The sequence below is a fragment of the Saccopteryx leptura genome, chromosome 2 (assembly GCF_036850995.1).
Source record: "Saccopteryx leptura isolate mSacLep1 chromosome 2, mSacLep1_pri_phased_curated, whole genome shotgun sequence".
Taxonomy (NCBI): domain Eukaryota; kingdom Metazoa; phylum Chordata; class Mammalia; order Chiroptera; family Emballonuridae; genus Saccopteryx; species Saccopteryx leptura.
In genome coordinates this window covers 221,677,972-221,702,874 of record NC_089504.1, presented here as the reverse complement: position 1 = coordinate 221,702,874, position 24,903 = coordinate 221,677,972, and the positions used below count along the sequence as shown (strand labels likewise).

Sequence of the window (24,903 nt, the reverse complement as noted above, 5' to 3'; positions counted from 1 at the left end):
AGTGTTTTTCTAAAATGTCATAGAAGCCAGGAAAGCTGCTACTTCGTATCTTGAGTGATTTAATCACTGATCTGGGTTTGTGTTGTTTCTTTAGGATGGTGCACCATGGATGATTTTACCCTGGAAGATTTCACTGTCGCAGATTATGCCTGGTTAGAAGATTCCCCTTGGGTGGACGATTGTGTTTTTGCTCCTGAATTTATGTCCAATGATTATATTCGTGTGACTCAACTTTACTGTGATGGAGTGGTAAGCAGATTAGTTATCTTTTGTTTTTAACATTGTGTCTTCTTAAAGGTTTTTAAAACTTGAGTTATAATTGACATAACACATGGTTTTTAGGTGTGCAGCGTGATTCAATATATGTGAAGTAACCACTAAGTTTAGTTAACATCTATCACCACATGTAGTTATAATTGTTTTTTCTCTTGTGATGAGAATTTTTGAGATTTATCTTTTAAAAGAGTTTTGATTGAGAGCTATCTGAGTATAGGATTTTTGTTCTACATGAGTTTCACAGGGAAGTATACATGCTGTTGAAGAGATGATGTCAGAAGGGACAGTAATGCAGCATCTCAGCAACAAGTATGTGTGTGGGGGCAGAGAGGGAGCGACATGGAGGGAGTTTCTGCCTGAGGTTAGGGCAGCTCTCGGGAAACACCAGGGAAAAGCCTAGGGTAGGCTGAAGATGCTCTCTGTGTTTAAAGTGTAGAAATAAATGTCCACTGAAAGTCTTTAGTTTAGTACTAATAATTCTTACATTAAAAATCAGGAATTGTATTTTGCATCTTACCAGACACAAATCAAAAGTGTTGTGGGTTTTTTTTTGTAGGGTAGGCGATACAAAGATTATGCCAAAAGTGAGAGAAACTTAGGTGAGTACGCTGATATTTTAACTATAATTTGTGCAAAGAGACAAGGGAAGTTCATCCTTTCACGTCAACATACCAGACTTATAAAGCTCTTAAAATTTTTTCGTACTATTCTTTTTCATTAGAAACCAAAACTTTTTCTTTGTTAAAATAGAGTTTTAGCTAATACTTAAATATTCTTAACATCTAACAAGTTAAAATATTTTATCCATTTATTTTTTACCTTTCTATAACCATTTTTTGCTTTTTCCATATTAACACTGTTGATTCATTCCAAAATGAGGCACAAAATACTAATTGAATTTTTTTTTTAAATTAAGAATTCGACATCTGCAGTATATGGTGTAGTAAACCAATTTCTGTCCTACAAGATTACTGTGATGCCATTAAAATACACATCTTCTGGCCACTTCTGTTTCAACATCACCACAATTCTATACTGTCACGGTTATATCCCTGTATGGAGGCCACGTAAGTTCTATGTTACTCATTTTGTATGAACAGTGGTAAGAGCATTGCCCAGTACCGAGGAGTGCCAAGCACAGTGGAAGGCTGTATCTCATGTTAGTACACTATTCAGTTTTATTCTTGTTTAATAGAGTAGAAGTTAATACGAGGAATTTGGATATGAATAATCATAGTAACATATATAATGAATGAAATTCTTAAGAGCATTAGATGATAAATTTGAAACTGAGTAAGGAAAAATCAATGTTTATAAATATCAACATTGTATACAAAAGAGGAAAATATATGGTATTTTATCCACTTAATAAACAACTTATTTTTACCCAGTGAAGAAATAGAGAACTTAGAAGTATAATATGCAGTTAAGTGTAAGATTTAATGAATTATGTATGAGAATCGAGTCATTTTTAAAAAAAATTTGTCTTTAAGCAGTTCTCATGCTTCTGAGATAAGTTTGAAGAAATTACAACATCTTGAGTTAATGGAAGATATTGTGGATTTGGCAAGGAAAGTTGCGGTAAGTGGTAGAACATGGTTTTTTCCTCCTCTATTTAAAGAATATATGTAAGTGCTTATATGGTGTCAGGCCCATGTTGACAGGTTTTAGTTTTGGTTAACCCGAGATTATTTTGCTGTCCATGAGTTGGGGCTTATATTTAAGAGATTGGGTGGGTAGCTGTTCTCGTGGTTCTGGCATAACTTGTTGAGACAGGACTGCTCCCTGTTGTTGAAGGATAGAAACTGAAATTTGTCACAAATGAAAGTGTGCTCCTGGTTCACAGAAACCTTTGTCACAGGTTCCAAAAGTGAGAGGTTCTATCTTGTAACATAAAACCATGACATTGTCAACACTACCACAACAAGTATTGTTTCCTTGGGATAATCTTTGTCATCTTTATTATATGCGGTTTAAGTGTCTGTTTGTCGCTGATAGCTTATTGGTTGCTTGCGTAACTGTACTAGCCAATGGGGTGAAGTTGCTGCGGCTGAACGCAAATTGAATGGGTCAGGGGGAAGGTGAACATTTGTTTGCATTGGCAATCATCTGCTTTTTTTTTTTTTTTTTTTTCTGAAGCTGGAAACGGGGAGAGACAGTCAGACAGACTCCCGCATGCACCCGACCGGGATCCACCCAGCACGCCCACCAGGGGCGACGCTCTGCCCACCAGGGGGCGATGCTCTGCCGCGACCAGAGCCACTCTAGCGCCTGGGGCAGAGGCCAAAGAGCCATCCCCAGCGCCCGGGCCATCTTTGCTCCAATGGAGCCTTGGCTGCGGGAGGGGAAGAGAGAGACAGAGAGGAAAGTGCCCTGGCTGGGAATCGAACCCGGGTCCCCCGCACGCCAGGCCGACGCTCTACCTCTGAGCCAACCGGCCAGGGCCGGCAATCATCTGCTTTTGAAACAATTTAAGGCTGAACGCAAATTGAGTGTGTCGGGGAAGGTGAACATTTGTTTGCATTGGCAATCATCTGTTTTACATAAAAACTACGTCTTAATGTAATTTCTTTTAAGAATGCCTCCTAGAAAATACAGCAGTGGTTTCCTTCATTGCACTCTACTTTAAGCAATTAAGCAAGTAGAAGGGGGAAACCCCATGGGGCACTAAGCAAAGGGGCGTCCTCGCCGCCTGCCCTGGGTAATTCAGTTTGAATTAGCAGACACCTTCGCACAAATCATTTTAATTACAATTTATAATATCTAGAACAGCGGTCATTTCGTATGACCGCCAGGCTTTCTAGTGTTGTATTTAAGGAGATATTCTTGAACTGCACTGAGGGTGGCTTTTCATTGAGAGTCATTTGATTTTTATTTCAGTTGATTATGGAGCCAGGTGTTTTTCTTGGCATTATTCTGATTACAAACTTAAAATTAGAAAAGGGATTTGATGTTTGTTTTCTGCGATGATTTTTTGCAGTAACTTATATCAGCCAATGCTTCCTTTGTTGTTGTTGAGAGAGAGAGAGAGGCAGTGAGATAGAGAGAGAGGAACATTGAGCTGTTCCTGTATGTGCTCTAACTGGAGAATCGAACCAGCAATCTTTGTGCTCCAGCCAACCGAGCTATGTGGTCAGGGCTTAATTTTTATTGATTTTTAGAGAGACAGAGAGAGGAAAGGAAAGAGGGGAGGAGGAAAGGAAGCACTCATCTGTTGTTTCACTCAGTTGTGCATTCTTTGGTTGCTTCTCATGTGTGCCCTGACCAGGGATCAAACCCACTACCTTGTCCCTTTCAGGATGACACTCTTAATGAACTGAGCTAACCAGCCAGGGCCAGCCAATGCATTTCTGTTAAAAAACCTAGGTATAATTAAATTAAAAATTCATACTTCTAGAAGTTACACTAAATCATTTTATCTTTAGAACCCAGTGTAAGATTAAGTTGAAAGTATCTCACTACCTGACTTCAAATTATACTACAGAGCCACAATAATCAAAACATCATGGTATTGGCACAAAAAGAGACACACAGACCAATGGAACAGAATCGAGAGCCCAGAAATCAAACCACATATATATAGACAAATAACCTTTGACAAAGGAGCCTAAAACACACAATGGGGAAAAGGAAGCCTCTTCAATAAATGGTGCTGGGAAAATTGGAAAGCCACACACTAAAGAATGAAACTTGACTACAGTTTGTCCCCTTGCACAAAAATTAATTCCAAGTTGATCAAAGACCTAAATATAAGATCTGAAACAATCAATTATATAAAAGAAAACCTAGGTACCAAACTTATGGACCTTGGCCATAAAGAACAATTTATGAATTTGACTCCAAAGGCAAGGAAAGTAAAGGCAAAAAATAAATGAATGGGACTATATTAAACTAAAAAGCTTCTTCACAGCAAAAGAAACTGACAACAAAACAAAAAGGCAGCCAACCAAATGGGAGCTGATATTCACAAACAACAGCTCTGATTAGCAGTTAATATCTAAAATATATAAAGAATTCACATAGCTCAACAACAAACAATCCAGTTAAAAAATGGGACCTGAGCTTGTGATGGCGCAGTGCATAGAGCGTCAACCCGGAACGCTGAAATTGTTGGTTCAAAACCCTGGGCTTGCCCGGTCAAGGCACATACAAGAAACAGCTACTACAAGTTGATGCTTCCTGCTCTTCACTCTCTCTCTCTTTCTCTCTCTCTCTCTCCCCCTCCTCTCTCTAAAATCAATAAATATATTTTTTTTAAATGGGGAGAGGACCTGAACAGACACTTCTCTAATGAAGACTTACAAACAGAAAAGATACATGAAAAGATGCTCATCTTTGCTAGAAGTGCTATCAAAACAGCAGTGAGGTACTACCTCACACCTGTTAGATTTGCTGTTATCAACAAGACAGGTAATTATTACAAGTGTTGGAGAGGCTGTGGAGAAAAAGGAACCCTCATTCACTGCTAGTGGGAATGTAAACTGTTACAGCCATTATAAAAGAGTGTGGCAGTTTTTCAAAATATTAAAAATAGAGCTACCATATGACCCAGCATTCCCTATATTGGTTTCTTCCTGAAAAAACTTGAAACAGTGGTGTGCAAAGACACATGCACCCCGTGTTCATCACAGCGTTATTTATGGTGACCAAGACATGGTAACAACCAAAGTGTCCCTTGATAGAGGATTGGATAAAGAAGATGTGGCACATATATAGAATGGACTACTACTCAGCCATAAGAAATGATGATTTATTGCCATTTACAACAACATGGACAGACCTTGAGAACATTATATTAAGTGACTGAGTAAATCAGCAAAAGCTAAGAACTATATGATTTCACACATAGGTGGGCTATAAAGATGAGACTCATGGACATAGACAAAAATGAAGTGGTTACCGGGGGAGCTGGGGGTGAGGGAGTAAAGAGGGACAAATATATGGTGATCGAAAATGATTTGACTTTGGGTGATTGCCACACAATGCAATCAACAGTTCAAATGCTATAGAGATGTTTACCTGAAACCTATGTGTTACTCCCCCCCCCCTTCTTTTTTCCAAGTGAGAGGAGGGAAGATAGACTCCTGCATGCACCCTGACTGGAATCCACCTGGCAACCCCCGTCTGGGGCCAATGTTCTGCCCATCTGGGGCCATGCTCGCAACTGAGCTATTTTTAGTACCTGAGGCGGAGGCTTCACAGAGCCATCCTTAGCCTTAGTGCCCAGTGCTGATGTGCTTGAACCAATAGAGCCATGTCTTTGGGAGGAGAAGAGAGAGAGAGAGGGAAAATGGGAGGGGTAGAGAAGCAAATGGTCACTTACCCTGTGTGCCCGGACTGGGAATTGAACCTAGGACATCGCATGCTGTGCCGACACTACCACTGAGCAAACCAGCCAGTGCCCAAACCTATGTATTCTTACCAATTTATTTAATGTCACCTCATTAAATTTAATTTCTAAAAAAAAAAAAAATGACCCTATATAAAACTATTTCTGAATTATTTAATTTTTAAAAATGTATTTATTGTTATTTAGAGGAAGGAAGAGAGAAAGAAAGAAGAAAAGAAAAGAAAGACACATTGATTTGTTATTCCACTTATTTATGCATTCATTGTTTGATTCTTGTATGTGCCCTGACCGGGGATTGAACCCACAACCTTGGCATATTGGGATGATACTATAACCTACTGAGCTACTTGGCCGAGTCTACAGGCATTCCCCAGGTTACAAATATGATAGGTTCTGTAGGTTTGTTCTTAAGTTTAATTTGTATGTAAATTGTATCAGGTACATTTACCTATTAAATGCAACTTAGATGTTTATCTTAACATAGTATTTATTTTTACTTTCTGTGTGTATAAATACTTAAACAGTTTCAAATACAATCTAAACAGTTTTGGATGATGGAGAAGCTGATGGACTGACTTGTTAGAGAGGATGGGGCTAGTGTTAGAGAGTCAGGGTTTGATTCTGCTGCTGGAGTCAGTTTCTCAAAGTAGACATGCAGGGAGGTTTGTACAGAGCTTTTCTTTTTCTCATCATAAATGGCCCTGTAGCATGTCGGGCCTTCAGTAACTGTATGGTAAACTTTGTGAACTTCTCTGTATCAAGATCTTGCTCCTGTAACAGGCATTCTTGCTTTGACGAGATAAAAAGCATCAGCTTTTTTGTAGAAAACAATTTTGGTTCTGAAGTTTCTAGGTCCCTGTTTTTTTCCCTAAATGCTACCGTCTGCTATTCTAGTTCCATAAGGTCTTCACTGGTAGTTCTTTGCCATGGGAATCGAGTAACTTGATCTCATTTTCACTGATGTCTAACTACAGCTGATTACCAATAGCCCTTATGGCTCTCTGTTTATAAATACAAGTTGTATGTGAGTGGGATATTTGTAACTCAGAGACTTACTGTATTTCTGAATTTTTGTTTTAGAATTTCTTAAGAGGTTAAATAAGCATGAAAGTACTTGTGGGGAGTGTACTACTACTAGGTATATATATATATTCCTAAAATGTAGGATTTTTTTGTGCACAGGAAAAGCAAGTATACTATATTTCCCCATGTATAAGATGCACCTTAATTTTGGGGCCTGAAATTAAAAAAAAAGTATTACATAAAGTTATTAACTTTTTTTTTTTTGTATTTTTCTGAAGTTGGAAATGGGGAGGCAGTCAGACAGACTCCCGTATGCGCCCGACGGGGATCCACCCGGCATGCCCACCAGGGGGTGATGCTTTGCCCATCTGGGGTGTTGCTCTGTTGCGACCAGAGCCATTCTAGCACCTGAGGCAGAGGCCATGGAGCCATCCTCAGCGCCCGGGCCCCTTTGCTCCAGTGGAGCCTTGGCTGCAGGAGGGGAAGAGAGAGACAGAGAGGAAGGAGAGGGGGAGGGGTGGAGAAGCAGATGGGCGCCTCTCCTGTGTGCCCTGGCCGGGAATCGAACCCGGGACTCCTGCATGCCAGGCCGACACTCTACTACTGAGCCAACCGGCCAGGGCCTATTAACTTTTATTCATCATAAAATTCATACAACTCATCACTGTCAAAACTCCCATCCATTAGCCCTGGCCGGTTGGCTCAGCGGTAGAGCGTCGGCCTAGCGTGCGGAGAACCCGGGTTCGATTCCCGGCCAGGGCACACAGGAGAAGCGCCCATTTGCTTCTCCACCCCTCCGCCGCACCTTCCTCTCTGTCTCTCTCTTCCCCTCCCGCAGCCAAGGCTCCATCGGAGCAAAGATGGCCCGGGCGCTGGGGATGGCTCTGTGGCCTCTGCCCCAGGTGCTAGAGTGGCTCTGGTCGCAACATGGCGATGCCCAGGATGGGCAGAGCATCGCCCCCTGGTGGGCAGAGCGTTGCCCCATGGTGGGCGTGCCGGGTGGATCCCGGTCGGGCGCATGCGGGAGTCTGTCTGACTGTCTCTCCCCGTTTCCAGCTTCAGAAAAATGCAAAAAAAACCCCCCAAAAAACAAAAAAAACCTCCCATCCATTAACTTGTCCTCATCTGTGTCTGATGATGAATCACTGTCTTCAACAATGAGCGAAAAACAAGCGCGAAAAAGCAATGAAAAAATCTACAACCACTATGTGAGATGTACCCAGTTTTTAGACCCCAAATTTTTCAAAAAAACAACTGTGCGTCTAATACATGGGGAAGTACAATAATTAACTGACTATAGTTTTGTACTTTTGATTTTGTACTTTATTTTGAAAATAAAGTGTTTTCTACTTTTTATTTTTTGCAGAATGATTCATTCTTTATTGGAGGCTTACTGAGAATTGGTTATAAAATAGAAAATGTAAGTGTTAAGCACAGGAACCAGCACAACCACTGTGAGTAAATAGCGGTGACCTCACTGCTCATTGCCTGTGCCGGGTCCACATGTCAGTGTTTAATGTGTATTGTTTGGTAGTATTGATTTCTGTATTTTGCTGAAGCACTCTCTTTATTTTCACTTTTCTCTTCCATATACCTAGTATAACTTTGAGCCCCTTTTACAAGTTGATTCCTTTTTCTCTTTTAGATTATTTACCTGGCATATGTGCTCCCAAATGAAATTATTAGGTCCCTGGTGTGAGCATGTTTTGCTGTATAATTACTAGAAAATCTTCCCATACCATGATAAACCAATTTTTAATGCTGTTGGTAACACAGACTTGTTCCCTTAAGCCTGACATTAGCATTGATAACTACACTACCGTACTTTATTTCTGAAGTCAGTTCGGACACTAGAAGCACCAGTGCCAGTCCTGTGAGAGCCATTGCACTGAGTGCTCGTTTGCTCAGCCACGCTTTCCTCTTGTTTATCTCCTGTTCTTCCCTTTGCCAGAGCATCTGAAAGACATACTCCCTTTGGTGAACCTTAACCTATACTTTTAACCTTGAGGTAAGGACGGAAGTCCTAGATTAGATGAGATTTAAGGGACCATGTTTATCTGTATTACTGCACTCTTCAGCTACTCAGGGCTGCCTCTGGCTGGGTTGTAGACCTCAACTGTCAGGTTTGTAATCACTGCAGAAGCATCTTGAGCTCTGACAGTAGCCCAAGGTTGCCTAAAGATGTAACATAAGTGCCTGACCAGGTGGTGGCACATTGGATAGAACGTCAGACTGGGACTCAGAGGACCCAGGTTCGAAACCCTGAGGTTGCCATCTTGAGCACAGGCTCATCCAGCTTGAGCAAGGGGTCTCTGGCTTGAGCCCAAGGTTTCTGGCTTGAGCAACAGGTCATTTCCTCTACTGTAGCCCCCCCCCCCCCCCCCCCCCCGTCAAGACACATATGAGAAAGCAATCAATGAACAACTAAGGTGCCGCAATGAAGAATTGATGCTTCTCATCTCTCTTCCTTTCTGTCTGTCTATCCCTATCTGTCCCTCTCTCTGTCTCTGTCACAAAAAATAAAACAATAAGATGTAACATATGTGAGTCCAGGCATCTGTTAACTTGTATGTTGGGGTACAGTTATTCTAGGTTCTATGCTAGAGTTAGAAGATAGGAGGTTACAAGTTTTGTATAAGAATCTGAAATACTATATAAGACAAATTAATCATCCCCTCTGTGAATTTAGAATTAATACTGAAATCACATTCTGCATCCCTCTTTTTGAAACAGAAAATATTGGCAATGGAAGAAGCTTTGAATTGGGTGAAATACACAGGTGATGTAACAATTCTACCTAAATTAGGAGCAGTTGACAATTGTTGGCCTATGCTAAGTATTTTCTTTACTGAATGTAAGTATACATTAAATTATTAGTTGACTCAGTTTTTAAAGCTATTATTTGGGGAAATGGAGTGTATAGTTATGATTTCTTGTTTATCTTAGGATTTAAAAAAATGGGGTTTTTTTGAATAAGAGAAAAGCCTACATAAGAGAAGTTCAGCCTTGTAGTTAGTTTTATTCTGTATTTTCTCTCCTAATGATTTCTGATGTATTTTTTAAAACTTCACCGGGCCCTGGCTGGCTTGCATCAGCTTGGCATGTGGATGTCCCATGTTTGATTCCTGGTCAGGCCACACTAGAGAAGTGACCATCTGCTTCTCTCTCCCTCTTCTCTCCCTCTTTCTTTGTCACAACCAGTGGCTTGGTTGCTTTGAGAGTTGGCCCTGGATCCCAAGGATATCTTGGTTGATTTGAGCACGTCACCCTCAGGCACTAAAAAAATAGCTCGGTTGATTCAAGCATCAGTCCCAGACAGGCTGCTGGGTGAATCCCAGTCAGAGCACATGGGGGAGTCTGTCTCCCTATCTCCCCCCGTCTCACAGAAAAAAAGACTTTACCAAACAGATGTCGTAAATTATTATATATAATACCCAAAGAAAGAGATCACAACTGGGGCCTATGTATTCTTACAAGTAAGAGAAAGAAGTATAGAGCTAAGGTTATAATTTTCATTTCCTTGATGAATCTATTATTCTTATGTATGATGAAACTGCCTTGTATATATACTTTGTGGAACACTTTTTCCTAAAGCATTTGAATGTTAGCAATGTTTTTATAGTATAGTTATAAAAACAGGGAATATTTGGCTCTTTAGTAGATAATGAAAAGAATTTGCCATCTCCAGTGAGAAGAGGGTGAATTTTGTACTATTGGTCTAAATGTTATAGAGAGAAATTAAGCTTAAACAAGAATACAAGTTCTTCCGATAGCTTTATTAGACACTGACTGAGGTGTCTGAAGGTGGCTCCCTGTTTTGGAGGCCTTTACTATAGGCTAGTTTTCATGGTAGAAGTAGAAGACCAGTATCAAGTGTTGGGCACTCATGTTAGCTTGCTTTTGACTCTGTCTCTGTTCTCTCTTCTTTATAATAATTCTGCAAGGTAGCTGTTGTTATCCCTATTTTAGAAATGAGCAAACTAAGACTTTGAGATGTTAAGTTTTTATTTCTTCAGTCTAGTAAGCAGTAAAACCTGGATGAGAAGTCAGGTCTTTTTGATCTTAAAGCCCAGGTTTTCATTCTGTAATCTTACTTTGTCCCTTAGTGTTTCTTTATTTGGTGACCTACACATATCCTTTCTTGAATCTTAATTTTTGGTACTCCTTTTTGCCATTGGAATATATGTGTTTGTCTAGAGGTGTAACTACATTTTTGTTGCAATAAAAGTACGTATCACTGTTTACCACTTTAAAAATCTTATTATAGAATAGCTTCAAATACAGAAAATGAGGTCTGGTAAACTTTTCATGTAAATTTTGATTATTACCTATAGCAGTTTAATTCGCTTATTAAATTTATATAAGAAAAGCGTTTCAAATAAAGTCTCATTTTAACATTTCATTCATGAGAGTCAAGCATTGAATTAATACATTTAAAATGTTCATTTGTTATATTAAATATTTCTGAGAAAGTGGTTTTACAGGATTTTTTTCCCATACTTTTATTGAATATTATGCCAGGTACACCATAGGTGCCCAAATATATTTGTTGAAGTGACTTGAGTAGTTATGAAGTGCATTTGGAACATGTTATGATAGAGCATTTGTTGTAACTACAGTTAGAACTAGTGTAATACAATAATAAGCAAGTGGTTTTTTTTAATGCTAGAAATAAAACTGAATAGATTCATAGCAATCAATGAATCTAATGTTAACAGTTATTTTTAAATATATTATTTGTTATATGCAAAAGATTACACAAAACATGTTATTAAGAAAGTATGATAAAGTAATGAATTTTATGAATTCACCTAACCTAAGAATCAAACTAATACCATTTTTTTAAAACAAATGTTCTCTTGTTTTCTCCTAAAAATAAAATATAGACAAGTATTACATAACTAAAGCTGTAACAGAAAACTGCAATATCTTCGAAGAATTTAAAAGGCTAAGTTGTGCGGGGTGTATAGAGGTGAGAATAAATATTTACTTATATATTTTAAGATTTGCTTGTTAGAACTTTTATAAACAGAGAAAGTCCAGTACAACTGCTATCTGACAACATATTAGGAGCTACTATAAAATTCAATAACATGTTTGAGGGAAATTTTAATAAATTTTGATTGGAATACTTATTTTTTTGAAAAAAGAAAATGGCATCTTGACCAGCTTTTTCTAGTATTACCCTTTTTTTTTGAGAGAGAGAGAGGGAGAGAGTGTGAGACAGAAAGGGGGAGAGAGGGTGAGAAGCATCAACTTTCACTTTAGTTGTACCTTCAGCTTTTCCTACATGCCATGTCCTGGGCCCTGACAGTGTCCACTTGCTCAGGCCAGCAACCTTGGGCTTTTTTTTTTTTTTTTTTTCCATTTTTCTGAAGCTGGAAACAGGGAGAGACAGTCAGACAGACTCCCGCATGCGCCCGACCGGGATCCACCCGGCACGCCCACCAGGGGCGGTGCTCTGCCCCCCAGGGGGCGATGCTCTGCCCATCCTGGGCGTCGCCATATTGCGACCAGAGCCACTCTAGCGCCTGAGGCAGAGGCCACAGAGCCATGCCCAGCGCCCGGGCCATCTTTGCTCCAATGGAGCCTCGGCTGCGGGAGGGGAAGAGAGAGACAGAGAGGAAAGCGCGGCGGAGGGGTGGAGAAGCAAATGGGCGCTTCTCCTGTGTGCCCTGGCCGGGAATCGAACCCGGGTCCTCCGCACGCTAGGCCGACGCTCTACCGCTGAGCCAACCGGCCAGGGCACCTTGGGCTTTTTTTTTGCCAGTGACCCTGTGCTCAGAGCTGGCAACCTTGGGGGTTCGAACTGGCAACCTAAGTGTTCCAGATCGATGCCTTATCCACTGTGCCACCATTGGTCAGGCTCTAATGTTCCACATTTTAAAAGAGTAAATAAGAAAATTGAAATTTATTTTCTTTTGTTTAAAGGCTTTTTGTTAGTAAATACAATTTTCTTTAGTAACAACTTTATTGAGATATAGTGTACATGCCATACAATTCACTCACAAGAAAGATGATTTTTACTAAAGTTTTTAAAAAAGACTTAGGAAAGGGCAGTTTGTTCAGTGGTAGAGAGCATCAACCTGGCGTATTGATGTCCCAGGTTTGATTCCTGCTTCTCTTCCTCTCCCTCTCCCACTTCTCTCCCTCTCCCACTTCTCTCCCTTTTCTCCTCCTGCAGCCAGTGGCTCGGTTTGAGAATTGGCCCTGAGTTCTGAGGATAGCTCTGTTGTTCCAAATGTTTCAGCCTCAGGTGCTATTAATAGCTTGGTTGAGTCAAGCATTGGCTTCAAACAGGAGTTGCTGGGTGTATCCCAATTGGCGCACATGTGGGAGTCTGCCTCACTGTCTCCCCTCCTCTCGCTTTAAAAAACAAACAAACAGGACAGTATTTAAAGTTCTAGTTAATTCTCTAGAGCCATTGACATGATCCAGTTTTAGTTATTAATTTGTTTTTGTTTTTTTTTAATTTGAGTGAGGTAAAAAATTTTAGTTATATCGGGAGCATCTTTGATTTCCTTTTGAGCTCGTTCTTGCAAACTTTCTGCCTCTTTATTCAGGTAGTTAATCTAATCAGCATTGTTTATATATATTTGTACTTTTTATTTATTTTTATTTTCCCCCCTTTTTGAATTTATTGGGGTGACTTTAATAAAATTAACTAGGTTTCAAGGGTACAGTTTTATAATACTTCATCTGTACACTGTATTGTGTGTTCACCACTCTGAGTCTCCTTTCATTACCATTTATCCCCTTTTACCCTCTTCTACCTCACCCTAACTTTACTGATTTATATGTTGTTTTGTAAGCATTCAGGTTTATTGAACAATATCATGTTTTTAACCTAAAATTAAAATTGTGCCTTGTGTCTGTTTTTTACCCTGCCGTACGGTAGGCTTACTGGGTGTATATCCAAACATGGGCCTGCCAAGCACTGTGCACAGGGGACTGGTTGTTAGCCATTGCCTATACTGTGATGGGTTTGTTTACTTTTTAATATTTCTTTAACTAAGTCATTGGAGACAGGTTTCTTTAAATATACGTACCAAAATATTGAGTAGTGCATTGTCATTTTCTGCATAAATAATTCCCCAGGTTATTTCTGATTATTAAAGATAGACACCAGGTCTATTTTTCCTGGATATGGGGCTTCTTGATTGTCTTTGCAGTTAATTGATGGGTCTTCTTTTACCTTGGTTTCTCAGCAAGGAGAACGAATGAGAATGAGAGGAAATGAAGAGTTTTCCAAAGAAAGATTTGATGTAGCTCTTATCTATTACAGCAGAGCCATTGAATTTAGGTAAGAGCTAAACAGAACAATGAAATTCTTTTTATGTGGCAGATCAGGTTAGAAATAAAAGATGAGGAACAGAGAATATCTTCAACTTGCTATGCAGAATAGAGTTTCTTGCTCATAGATATTAGGAGCATTAGAGATGCTCTACATACATGTACCTAATCATAATAGTGTAACTCAAGCAAGTAAGGCAAAATTGTGAATTTGGTTCTGCCTGCTTCCATTTTCTTTCAGTCTGTTTATATAGACTCATATGTTCTTTCTTTTGCCTTCAACTGATTTCTTTAAAATTATTAACTGATCAGAAGGGGTTAGTTAATGATACTTAGGAAGTCACCCATTCAGGGATTTTTTGCTTTTTAAGAGGGAACTTTTGAAAGATAATAGTTGGAATTGTTGAGAGAATGCATGCATTCTCTCCACCTCATTTTGTCTACGCTGCTAGTGAACTTCATGGCATTCTGCAAGTATGCCTCACTTGATTTCTGTGACATCTTAGCTGGGCCACCTCATACTCTTGCAGCCTTGGGAGGGTGCACTGTGGACAGATCCTCTCTTTTCTACTTTGAATCAAGATGGCAGGGCACACTGGAAAGGCTGCTGCTTGCTCAGATCTTCTGGAGGCAGGGGGAGGAGGGGAGGAGGAAAAGGAAAGTGAGTTCCACCACACATAGTCAGATAAGACTACAGAGGGCAAGGGAAGCTATTAGTTAAATCACCATTATAATTTACAGACTTCTGAGTTCTTTGTCAGCATGGTACAGCCCTGACTTACATATGTAATTCTGTCCTCTACAATTACAGTGTACTTGCACCAGCTTTCTAATGTGTCTCATTTGATCCTCAGAACAGCTCACAATGAGCTAGACAGAAAAAGTGGAAATCTTGATTTCTAATACGGGGAAGTTTAGGGTGATTTGAGCAGTCACTCAGGAAGTCAAGGAGTCAGGACTTAGCCAGTTAGGACTGCAGATCTTGTCTTCTTTGTGCTCTTTCACACAGATATAAAGTTTTTGGTTTTTGTTTGTTTCATATGTTTTTGCTTTACTGACTAAACTTTATTTTTTTAAAGTCCTGAAAATTACCTTCTTTATGGTAACCGAGCTCTTTGTTTTCTTCGCACTGGACAGTTCAGGTAAGTTGATAAGAGTACCCCAGTTAATGAACTGTTTTGCTAAATACCCATGTTTGAGAAATACTTCTGTTTTGCAGGTGTTCAAAGAAATCCTTTAATAGTTATTTTGGCAGAAATAGTTAAATGTTAAAAGAGGGCTTTGTGAGCTTTATAGATATTAAAAACAATGAGAGAAGTAGTTATTCGGATTGATTGGATAGCATATGTTGTGCGTTATTTTAAGTACTTTGCAAATGTTAATTCTCACAACATCCTTAATAAGAGGTGATGTTATTCTCCACATTTACCTTTGAACAAACTCATGCTATTAGTAAGTAGTGATGCCAGGATTTGAGCATAGACCTTTTCTGACAGTGTCAAAGTCTGTGTTCATCAAAACTATGATACATTACCTCCTTTTGCTTTATTATATATTTCATGAAGAAGTGTATTTGTAATTATTTCTTAGTTCCTGATGTTGAACTGAGGTTTTATTTATTGAGAAAGATTGTTGACACTACACCATGCTTTTGTTGTCCCTCAATTTAAAAACCTTAGGACATAAATTATAAGGATTGATATCGAGCAGGTACACTGTTCCATTTAATCATGTCCTGCCTACCTGTAAGGATTTCGAGGGGCTTCAAGAATGCATCCACTCAGTAGAAGAATATTAAAAACAAGTCAAACTAAAAACCCAGGTTAGAGCCTCGGATCTTCTAGCAGTGTAGGCATAAGGTCCTGCTTACATATTAATTATAATCCATAGTTGCGTCTGACTTTTCAACAGAAAGGTCAAGTAAAAAGAGAAAATTTGACAAGTTACATTAATTCTTTTTGGCCATGAGGAAAGAGGACACAAGTTGCTCAGATAAGGCAGTGTTTTCCTGGTGTTTAGTTCTGGAAGAAACTTCTTATGTGGCTTACAAGTGATGCAGATTGAGTGATGGAGTTGAGAGAAGAACCTCAGCCATACCCTGTTCATTGAAGAAACTCCCTGAAAGTGCTCTCCCCAGTTTCACGGTTTCTGTGAGGTTTTCTCATGAAAACAGCATCAATGTCAGTTGTTTTTCAGTAGAAGTGCTTATGTTGGGATGTGGGAGGGGGGTGTGGGGAGGATGGTATATTCTGAGTGTGTAGCTTTTAAAAATAACATATATTATGTTTTTCTTTTATCATAAACAGAAAACATTCTCATAGTAGAAAATTTGGAAAATACAAGAGTTTAAAAAGAAGAAAGTAAAAATCACCAATAATCCAGTCACCTTGGAGAATATCACTGCATTATGTTATGCAGCTTTTAGATGGCGTAAGCCGTGGATAAGCCAAGGTTAAACCACTGTCCTCAACTGTCTGGCGAGGAATGACCTGCATGTGTCTTAGGCTGTTGCCACTGGCTAGGTCCAGAATTGCAAATATCCTATGCTGTTGGAAAGTGAATCTGTATGCTTTCAACATGAATAGGTTGGCACCTTGGCTAGCCTGTGAAAATTGATGTGCCTAAGCTGAAACCTGAGTGGGCAGGAGGTCATCACTGCAGAGAGGACATTCGAAAGCCGAGAGGCAGGCCAGGTGTCTCTGCCCTTTCTTGGGGGTTGAATGCTAGATGCTCAAGGAGGATCCTCCTAAAACACTGCAAAGGAGGTGCATCAGAGTAGACATTCGAAAGCCAGGTGGTCTGGTGAGGTAAAGGTCGAAGGCTGTGCCTCCATGTTCCTGCCTCCTTTCCCTCGGCCTAGCGTGTGGGCCAGCACCGTTGCGGCTTTCTCTAGGAGCAGGCTAGCAGCACCTCCTTCTCGGGCAGTCACAGAGTGTATCAAATGCCTCTTTCAGCAGCCGCATGCCACACTGGCTTTGCTGGTGTTTCCCACCTTCTCTCACATTGCTTATATGACTTGCTCAGTAACATAGGCATGTTTTGTGAGTTCACAGTGCATATAACTCCCTCAAGAAAGTAGGCCATATTACTTCAGAAGAAAACACGCTGCCAGAAGTACCATTGACATAGGAAGACACGTGTCTTTTGGCTGAGGTACTGAGGTTGAGTTGTTTTGAAGCTCTCACTTCTGAGGGTTGGTGGGTCAGTCATGGGAAACTGGCTGAGCAGCTCCAGGGACAGATGGGGGTAAAGCCGTCTGCCTGTGGCGCTGTTCTGAGCACTTTACACATTTTACCTCACACGATCCTCACAGTCCCATGAGGGAGGTGCTGCTGTCTTTAAGTGAGGGGCCTGCGGAGTATGAGCAAAGTGTCAGACACTAGGTGTGTGTGAGGAAGCCAGAATTTGAACCCATGCAGCCTGGACATCAAGTCTGTTAATCACCACAGAATTGTGGTGATAGAATCAAAGGGCAATCTGGAAAGGTGAAAATAATTAATGGTCAAATAGTCGATAAACATGGTTGGTTATCTTTGCAGGACATGCAGATTAAAACTGTGAGTCTCTCTTCATACCCATCAGATTGGCAAAAATTTTACTAACTCATTGTACCAAGTGTTTGAGAGGATGTGGAACAGAGGAAACTTTATACCGTCTGGAGAAAGTGTAACTTGGTGCCATGACGTTGGAGAGCAGTTTGGCCAGGTGAAGATGTGTGTCCCCTGCAGCCCTGCCAAACGCTCCGAAGTGCAGCCAAGAAGAGATGTGCAGGCTCCACTGTTGCATTGTTTGTAAGAGTAAAGAATGGAAACAACCTAAACGTCCATCAGTAGGGAGTGGGTGAATCTCTTATGTACATGGTATATTCATACAATGGAATCTTACGCAGTTGTTAAAATGAATGCAATGTTGAGTGAAAATGCAAGTTGCAGTTTGATTTATATGGTCTGATGCTGTTTATATAATGTTTAAAAACATGCAAAATGATATACAACTTCATAATTAGAATGCATTAAAAATGTTTTAAATGCATGGGTACTTTAAACACCGGGGAGTGGCTGTCTCTGCATAGGGACAGGAGGAGGGAACAGAGCTGGAGAAAGAAGAGTGGTGCACAGTGAGTGTCTACCACAACAGACTTCTGCCAAAAGATCTGAAGCAAGTATGAGAAAATGTTAAGATCTTGCTGGTACGTGGGTGTTCATTGTTTTAATGTTGTCCTTTGTACTTTTATGTGTACTTGAGATATTTGATAAAAAGCAAAACAGTATAATTAAAAATTCACATGATAAGATGAAAAAAGAAAAACAAAAATGGTGATCACTGAACATCAGGGATGAAACAAGTAAAAAAATAATCTTTAAAGGAGAAAAATATAAGGAAGACCAGTGATAGGGAGCTGGGGGTGAGGGAGGTGTGGGGAAATGCTTCATTCAGAAATGGTCAAGGTGGTGGTGGTCGTGGTGGTTTTAAATACCAGATAGTGGCACAGTTTGTAAATCAGACCACCTTTGGGTGAATATATAGTAGTGAGGCCAGGAGCCAGACAGAAGAACCCTTATCACGCCTCCAGGTTATGGACGGTGCACTTGGGAATGCAGGGAATGGGGTTGGAGTGAGGGAGGGGCAAGTGGAAATAGGCCGTTTCCTGTCACAGCTTGTTCCTACTAATCCTGCAGCCTGAGGGTTGTGTAATGTGATCTTAGAACCCCTTTTAGTCTGGTCTTTTGAAGTTCACTTTTCAAATACAGTTTGATACTTAAAGGTATTTTAGAATGGTAGTTGTAACTGAAGTAATTAGAAATTTTCAGTATGGAGGAAAATCTAGAAAAAGGAATTAGGCATATCTGTAGCTTCCATATTTATAATAGTTACACAAGTTTTAAGATTAGGCTTTGCCTACTTACTGTTTAATCCATTCTTGTGGGAATCAGATGTGAAAAAAATCAAATTCTTTGGTGGGATGTGATAAACTAAGGGGAAATGTGATTGGAGAAAGGGAAAGCTTAGCCTTGGATGTTTTTGAATTTACTTCGGAAAATTATGGAATGTTTAAACTTGGTATTTACTTTGAACTTTTGGTATTTAATTACCCATTATTAATATTCCCTTCTGTTAGATCCCAACTTGTGATTGATAATGGGCAGATAACATTTAAATGACATACTCCCCCATCTGAGTTCCTCCCAAGACCAGAGGTATAAATCAACTTGGTTCTGTGTTCTGTGAGATTCTGAAAAATTCGTATGTGGGGAGCTTTAGTGTGAGTGTGTTGGTTTGGTGAATTATTTCTCACTCTGCTCTTTTACCTGTGTCGTCTCTTTATTTTCACTTACAAGCTGCTGAATTTGCTTTTGAAGAAAACATTTGTTTTTCCATTCTTCCTTTGTAGTGCACCCACTTTTTAGAAAGCAGTTAACAAAAGCTGATTGGAAAAAGAGTACAAAAGGATAAACTGAAAACTCTTGCCAAACTCAGATCTGATTCCTCTCTTCAGCTCTTCTAATATTTTATGCCCATGCAAACACTTATTAAGTTGAACCAAATGAAGTTGCTATTTTTATGTCAATATAGGTGCTTTTGTTTGGTTCAGTGTAAATTATGTATGTTTTTTTAACATGGGTAGGAACATATACACACTGTTGTACATCTTGCTTTTTTATGTTTAAATCTTGAAGCTTGTTCCATATCGATGTATATAAAGATCTACCCTTGTTCTTATTCATGGTTGCATAGTCCTTTATTCAATGGATTATATATGTCTTATTAAAATATAGATTTCTTCCAGTTAAAAAATTATGTATAGCTCTGATGATTATCTTTTTATACTCTCTACTTAGGTACAACTATATCTGTAGGATAAATGACAAATTTCTTCTACTTGGATGAGGAGCATCTATCATTTTAATTCCAGATACGTTTTTTTTTTTTTGAGAGAGAGAGAGAGAGGGAGACAGAAAGGGAGAGAGATGAGAAGCATCAACTCTTAGTTGCGGCTCCTTACCTGTTCATTGATTGCTTCTTGAATGTGCCTTGACCAATGGGCTCAAGCTGAACCAGTGACCCTTTTCTCAAGCCAGTGACCTTGGACTCAATCTAATGACCTTGAGCTTCAAGCTGTCAACCCCATGTTCAAGCTGGCGAGCCTGCGCTCAAGCTGGCAACCTCGGAGTTTCAAACCTGGGACCTCAGCATCCCAGGCCGACACTCTATCCACTGTACCATCTCTAGTCAGGCCCAGATACATCCTTTTAATTTCAAATGTGTTTATTCAGCCATTGGTAGTAGTCAGTGCACATTTGGCAGCGATCAACCATTATTACATCTGAATCCTGCTTTTGTTGCATTGTAAGAGCTAGAACCTTGGGGAGTTGTACTGTTATTTCTTTGTTGGTCTGGTCTGGTCAGGCCCTGAAAGTGATGGTTTATATTAAGGGTGGAAAGTAACAACCCTTTATGGCTTGCAAAATTCTTACCGACTTAATATATTATGGTTTGAGAGAGTCAGTAGCATTTTCTTTCCCTCACAAGTTTAGAATCATTTAAGAAATGGAAGCTGAAGACACATGGTGATCCAATCTGACTTCCATTACTGAAAGAGTTGTTGGAGAACTGGGCCTGAAGTCTGATAGCCAGGGAGCTTCACCCATGGCGGCAGACAGAACCAGGTAATAGGGACCTTGTGAACTTGAGAAAAAGAAGAGGCTAAGCCACATGTGATTACTACCCCTCTGGGAAAAGTTAGGGATGGGGAGAGGATAATTTAGCAGATCAAAGTAGAAGTCTGAGGAATGGGAAATAAGTTCTCTGCTAACATTTTAGGGCAAAATGTAGAATATTTATGAGGAAGTAGGTGCCAGGACTGGAGAAATAACACTTCCTGTGAGAGGTAATCAATTGGAGCATCTAAGCTTCCACTCTGTTTACTAGCCTGTTCGGCTCTCGGTACTAGCTCACGCAGTCTTGTGAGTTTTCCTGTCCTCCTGGACATTCTGTGCAGGGTCCTGCTGCTGCAAAGTTACCTGTTCCACAGATCCTGGCTGCAGTGGCATTTGCACCATGCAGCCTAGCATGCCCCCTTTGCTTTAGTAGTACAGTGTGGTCACATGCTAATTAATGTGAGAATATGTTAGTGTTTATATACATATATAAATACTGTGATATATGTGATTATAATTATAACAATTATATATTAAGATCGTATTACAATATTGCATATTATAATACAAACTATAATATAATAAGCATTTGATAGATAAAATTGGGGTTCTGTTTATAAATAGGTCCAGAAGTGAGGAAAAACAGATATAGTTCCTGTGTGCTAGACAGTGGGCCAGCAATGTGAAGGCCATGGTGGGAGCTTGGTGTACTCTTGGGAATAATAGATTACCAGGTAGCCTGAATACAGAGAAGGAAGGGAGAAGTGATCAGAAGCTAGACCAAGAAGGGTCTTGTAGGCTATTTTCAAGGTGTCAGCCTTTAAGAGAAAAGGATTTTAAACAGGAGATGGCATGATTAGTTCCTTAAAGAGGTCAGTCTGGCTGTAGTAGGAAAGTGTGTGGTGGGGATGCAGCGTGGATGTGGGTTAGGAGGCTGTTGGGGTGCTCTAGGCCAGGGACATGGTGGCCAGGAGGAAATAATATCAGTGGGAATGGAGAAATGGAAGGATTTGACATATTTTGGAGTGAAAATCAAGTTGCTTATAGTTTGGTGTTTGGAACTATTCTGAGGTTTCTGTCTTCTTCAGATTCATGGGTTGATAGGCCTTCTCCCTGGCACTGGGGTCATGGGAAGAGAAGTTTATAGGAAGTAAAACTTGACCTCACTATTGGACATACTGAGTTGAAGTGCCCTTGAAAGATCCAAGTGGAATGTGGTGCAGATAGTTCACGTGGGTTTGGACTCAAAGGAGAGGCTTAGGCAAGAGATAGATGTTTGGGTAGCTTAACCTAGATGGAGCTATAGTTGTGCGTGAGTTGCTTACAGAAGTGATTTTCCCTCTTGACTGCACATTAGAAAAGTGTTAAAGGAATAACCCCTCACCCCAGGTTCTGATTTAATTAGTTAGGCATTGGGCTTTTAGAAGCCGCTCAGGCAGTACCAATGTGTAGTCAAGCTTAAGACCCACTGGTCTAGAGAGGCTGAGCTGAGACTAGGAGAGGGGCTAGGGCTGAGCCTTGAGGCACACAGGTAGTGGCCAGTTGGGGAAGGATGAACCTGCACGGGAGACTTAAGAGGTGGCTAGAGAGGCAGCAGAAAAACTGTCAGTGTGGTTTCATGGAGGTAAATATGGCCAGCAGTGCCCATTGCTCCTGAGAAGCCAAATGGAATTTAGATTTAGCAATGGGGATATCATTGATTTTGCAAGTGTTAGTGGGAAGCTTGGGAAGTAAGATGAATTGGAGTGGGTTGAAATATGAGAGAGTAAATGGAGACAGCTAGCATAGGTGGCTGTTAAAGGTATCTTGGGGAGAGAGGTGTTGAGCAGAAAAGGTGTGCCATTTTATTAGGATGTTTTAGCTACAAATGACAAAACTATTTCAACTGGTTAAAATTTTTTTATTTGATTTTAGACAGAGAGGAAGGTGGGGGAGAGACAGACATAGAGACTTATCAGTTTATCGTTCCACTTATTTATGCTTTCATTGGTTGACTCTTGTATGTGCCTCAACCGGGAAACAAACCCGCAACCTTAGTGTACTGGGACAAGACTAAGGAACAGAGCTACCCTGTTACAGCTGATTCAACTGGTTCAAATGGTGAAGAAAACTTAACCTTATTCAAGAGTTTCAGAAGAGGATGGCTCAACACTGTCGTCAAAGACCTAAGTTTCTTTTTTCCCAGCCCATTGTGTGACTTGAACTCCTGGCTGCCGTCTCAGGATGTCAGGATGCTATTGTAATTTAGACATCAAGGCAAATATTACCATTTCCAGCAGAAATTACAAGAAAGTCTTTTCTGATCTCTGCTAAAGAGTTTCTAATTTCTGCCACCTCAAATGTCATTACAACAAAGTCTTCTTGTAATCTTAAAAAAACACGCACTGAAAAGTGTACAGTTTGTAAGTGTGTAGGTTGAATTTTCAGAAACCAAACAACTGTAACCAGCATCAAGATCGCAACCCCAGTTTCCCAGAAGCCCCCTTGTTGCTCCTAGTCACTACGCACCTCCTCCCCAAGGATACCTACTATTCTGACTTCCAACACCATTGGTTATTTTTGCCTGTTTTTGTGTAATATAAACAGTCGTATAGTATGTGTTTTTTTATGTGTGGCTTTCAACATTGTTTTTGAGATCCATATTGTCGCATGTAAAGTTTTAAAGTGTTCATCTATTGCATGAATATACCACATTTTATCCATTCTATTGTTGATGGGCATTTGGGTAGTTTCTAGAATTCAGCTTTTATAGGTGGTGTCATTGTGAACATGTACTCATTTCTGTTGAGTGTGTAATCACCACAGGACAAGGTATGCTTATACTCAGCTTTAACACATCATTTCCAATGTGGTTGTATGATTTTATACTCCTGCCAGCAGCATATGAGCTTTCCAGTTCCACATCTTCACTACACTTACTATTATTTTGTGTCATTTCACTTAGACATTCTGGTGGGTGTGTAATGATGTAGTGCTGTGATTTTAATTGGCATATCTTTAAGTTGATTAATGATATTTTAAGTTGAGCATCTTTTCATATGCTTTTTGACTACTTAGATTTTCTCTTTATGAAGTGCCTGTTTGGATTTTGAGTTGACTGTCATATTTTTTTAATTTTGGATATGAGTTGACAAATATATGAATTGCAAATACCTTCTCACACTCCAGCTTGCCTTTTTACTCTGTTTTCTTCTCACAAACAGAAGTTACTAATTTTAAGATAGTACAGTTTGCCAATTGTTTTCTTTATGGTAAGCACTTTTTGTGTTTTGTTTCTAATCTCTGCCAGCTCAAATGTTACCAGAATGTTGTGTTTCTTCTACAATCTTGATTGTTTAGCTTTGGTATTTAGATCTGTAGTCCATCTGGAGGTGGTTTCTGTATTTAGTGTGAGGTAGGGTTCAAGATTCATATGAATGTCCAGTTGGCACAGCACTGTTTCCTAAGTGTACGTTTTCTGCATGCACTGCAGTTTCCTTTGTGATGTAGATGAGGTGACTATAGGTAAAAATCTCTTTCTGCTTTCTGTATCATACTCTGTTGGTCAGCTCCTCTTCAGTTGTTTATTTAAAAAAACACACACAATATAGCCTTTTAGTGGGAATGGTTATATGGTAGCATAAGTTACCTAGTTTTGTTCTTGTAATCTTTTTAAGAGTGATGATTTCTCTCAGTTGTCATTGGCCAGCACTGTCACATGACTACCCATAAGCTAGTCAGTGGAAAAGAGAGGGTTGCCATGATTTGCTTAAACTAATAGGAACTATCTTTAAATCTTGTAGTAGTGAGGAAGAGACCCTTGCAACAAAAGTCTAGTAATCAGGTAGAGGAGGGTTAGGCTACCAACAGTGTTTTCTTATGGTTTAATACATAGTTATTAAAAATATTAGAAGAGATCTGAGTATATTTAAAGTTGATGGGTGATTGTACAACAATGTGAATATACTTAATGCCATTGAACTGTATATTTGAAGTGGTTCGATTGGTAAATTGCGTGTTATGTAAATTCACCATAATATGGAATGGATTTTTGAGAGAGAAGGGATAATTGATATGTGAGAATAGAGAAATTACATGGTAACAACTAAAACAAGAAGTTGGGTAAGATGTGCAGAAAATACTCTAGAAATATGAACAGTAGTTATTCCTGGGTAGTTGTGATTATGACTCTGGATGACTTTTTCCCTTGTTTTACTTTTCTGTATTTTCCAAATTTCCTAGTGGACATATATGGTATGGATATTTAAAAATTAAAAAACTATTTTTAACTAGGTTTTATATGGAAAATTTAAAAAGTACAAA

The 24,903-nt window shown here is 39.6% G+C and overlaps 1 protein-coding gene across 11 annotated transcripts in view; it reads left to right on the top strand.

Moving 5' to 3' along the window:
• TTC3 (tetratricopeptide repeat domain 3) overlaps positions 1-24,903 on the top strand; it is a 125,752-nt gene that overhangs the window by 14,356 nt on the left and 86,493 nt on the right. For 3 of the 11 annotated variants that reach the window (XM_066370217.1, XM_066370216.1, XM_066370212.1), the window contains exons 2-10: positions 95-249; positions 833-875; positions 1,193-1,343; positions 1,770-1,857; positions 8,016-8,069; positions 9,383-9,503; positions 11,536-11,621; positions 13,858-13,952; positions 15,022-15,084. The exons of 3 other annotated variants lie outside the window; for them this stretch is intronic. In XM_066370217.1, the coding sequence (XP_066226314.1) occupies positions 106-249; positions 833-875; positions 1,193-1,343; positions 1,770-1,857; positions 8,016-8,069; positions 9,383-9,503; positions 11,536-11,621; positions 13,858-13,952; positions 15,022-15,084 (845 nt within the window). In that variant the 5' untranslated portion in view covers positions 95-105. Of the gene's footprint in view, positions 1-94; positions 250-832; positions 876-1,192; positions 1,344-1,769; positions 1,858-8,015; positions 8,070-9,382; positions 9,504-11,535; positions 11,622-13,857; positions 13,953-15,021; positions 15,085-17,104; positions 17,648-18,799; positions 19,141-20,473; positions 20,611-24,903 lie in introns of those variants that run through there. 5 more of the 11 variants (XM_066370213.1, XM_066370219.1, XM_066370221.1 and 2 more) reach the window with 5 other exon arrangements.